The sequence below is a fragment of the Aplysia californica genome, unplaced genomic scaffold (assembly GCF_000002075.1).
Source record: "Aplysia californica isolate F4 #8 unplaced genomic scaffold, AplCal3.0 scaffold00238, whole genome shotgun sequence".
Taxonomy (NCBI): Eukaryota; Metazoa; Mollusca; class Gastropoda; order Aplysiida; family Aplysiidae; genus Aplysia; species Aplysia californica.
Window position 1 is genome coordinate 989,701 of NW_004797508.1, and position 2,185 is coordinate 991,885.

Consider the following 2,185-nt stretch of genomic DNA (forward strand, 5'->3'; position numbering starts at 1 on the left):
AGTAAGGAGGAGCCAAGGAGTAGCAGTAGAAAGGCTGCAGAAAGAGTCAGGAGCCCAGAGGAGGGGGCAAAGGAGGTGAGGGAGTGGGGGCAGAAAGTGGAAATGAAAGCAAACAACAGAACACTATCAGAGAGCAGGAAAGGAGGTGAAAGGAAACAATTTTAGAGAAGAAATTTTTCGGTCGCTACCCGAATTCGAACCCGGGACCTTTGAATGAGAGGCCAACACCTTAACCTCAAGGCCACGAGAGCCCCCGACAGTACTTTTATAGAGACAAATATGCCATATATGCAAAAAAGCTATGGTTTGAGACCCATTTCAAGTCATATTTCGCTTAAGGACTATTAAAGATCGAACATAAAAGGCACAGTTTTCTCAATTTGTAGGGTGACTGTGTAGAACAGTAGCATTGTGACTGTCAAATTTTAACTTTCTAGCTTGCTTTTTTCGTGGTCAGGATAAAGACTTTATGAACGCCCCTCGTGCACGCAAGTATATCTTAATTAATCTCTCTTCGATTTCCTCTTCTTGCCACAACACAGGCCACAACAACAGCGACAGGTCTTGTACACCATCACAACAACAACCACATTCACAACCACTACAAACGCCAGAACGTCTAGTGCCAGGAACTGGCACATGGGCATGTTTTGACCTGCTGACCTCATGTAGGCGCCACCATACTTCATCACGTGATCCAACCAGAATGCCGTCTCGTTGACCGGAAGTTTATACAGATCCGTGGCTTTTTGTATGTTTTTCTTATACTTGTTATTTTCCAGCATTTCTCTCATCAACGCCAGAAGCTCTATGTCTGTGATCCCACGGATGTCGGCCCTAAGACCAAAACCTTTGGTCACGCCCCTTTGGGCATTGTACGGCATGTCATTCTCAAAAGGCAGGCAAAGAGTTGGAACGGCGTGGTACATTCCCTCGTACTGCCCGTTCATACCACAGTGGGAGACGAAGAGCGTGGTGTTCTTGTGCCCTAGGAGGTCATTTTGTGGTACCCAGGAAGAAGTGAAAATCTTACCCGGATCAGGAAACTGGAGTTTCACACGCCAAACCAGGTTCTGTTTCAGCTTCAGGAACGCCGACACCATCTTGGAGGAAATGTAGTCCGGTACCTCCAGAATGCTGCTTCCAAGCGTAACCACGACAACGCCGTTCACAGATTTCTCCATGAAGCCTTTGAACGGCTGTTTGAGTTCTTTCGGGGGATTCCCCGCTGTGCTTCCCACGAATTTGATATTTGGCAGCTGCAGACGAGCGAAATCCATAATTGGGTCACTCTCCACAATGAAAATTTCCGCCTTGGACATGATCTCCTTGGTAGATATTCTGGGTCGGTGAGGTGCGAACCTTGCCACACTTTTATCACTGGATTCTCGTGGAGAACGAAAAAACCCAAAATGAACCATGCTATTCTTAAGACCTTGGATGAAAGTCATACCCTGTTCTAGAAAATCACCTTTCATGTGCAAAGGTGAAGAGGGCAGACTGATCGGAACCCTTTGTCTAATGTAATCGTTAAAATAACACAAAAACGAAAAAGGTACATTCATCATATAGGGGAAAATGACAAAATCTCTAACCATAGGATGCTTCATCAAAACAAACATGTCCGGCTTAATTTCTTTGAAATTTGCAATCAGCTGTTTTTCTGACAAAATCTGAGTAGCCAAGTCTTCGACCAACTTGATGTACCCTGGGATATCTCTAAGACCCACTGATTGGTTCCTCCAGAAGTTGTCCATGACCTTCTGTCCGAGCTTGTCGTCGAAGTGACCGAGATACTCGCCGTACCGGATGACGTTGATGCCCTGCACGTTGACGGACTTGTCTTTGAGCACGAAGTCCGGTACAGGGACGTACACGTCATGTACTAGCACGGCCAGGGCTATGTGCGCACGTTGGCGGCGTGAGGGGGAGAGAACAAGACAACTGTCTTAGCCTGGCTCACGTGAGGCTGCCAGCCAATAGGAGACTGGCGGCCGCGAGGAAGGAGGTCACTGCTGCTGACGTCATTGTGGCTCTTGGGTCCATGATACTGATCGTGTGGCCAATCTGGGAGTTTACTTAAGCCCATAAAAACAATGAATTTACACCCTCCCCCGTTTATTCAGTAAACATATCAACAATTACAAAATGCAACATAACGAACAAATAACAAAAACAAAAAGCT

General features: G+C 46.4%; 1 protein-coding gene across 1 annotated transcript in view; it reads right to left on the bottom strand.

The window, feature by feature from the left end:
- Positions 1-192: 192 nt before the first annotated feature.
- The window catches only part of LOC101849701 (UDP-glucuronosyltransferase 2C1-like), a 12,818-nt gene continuing 10,825 nt past the window's right edge, over positions 193-2,185 (bottom strand). Inside the window, exon 3 of the mRNA XM_005100179.2 lies at positions 193-1,900. Coding sequence (XP_005100236.1) covers positions 504-1,900 — 1,397 coding nt within the window. The 3' untranslated portion in view covers positions 193-503. The remainder of the gene's footprint in view (positions 1,901-2,185) is intronic.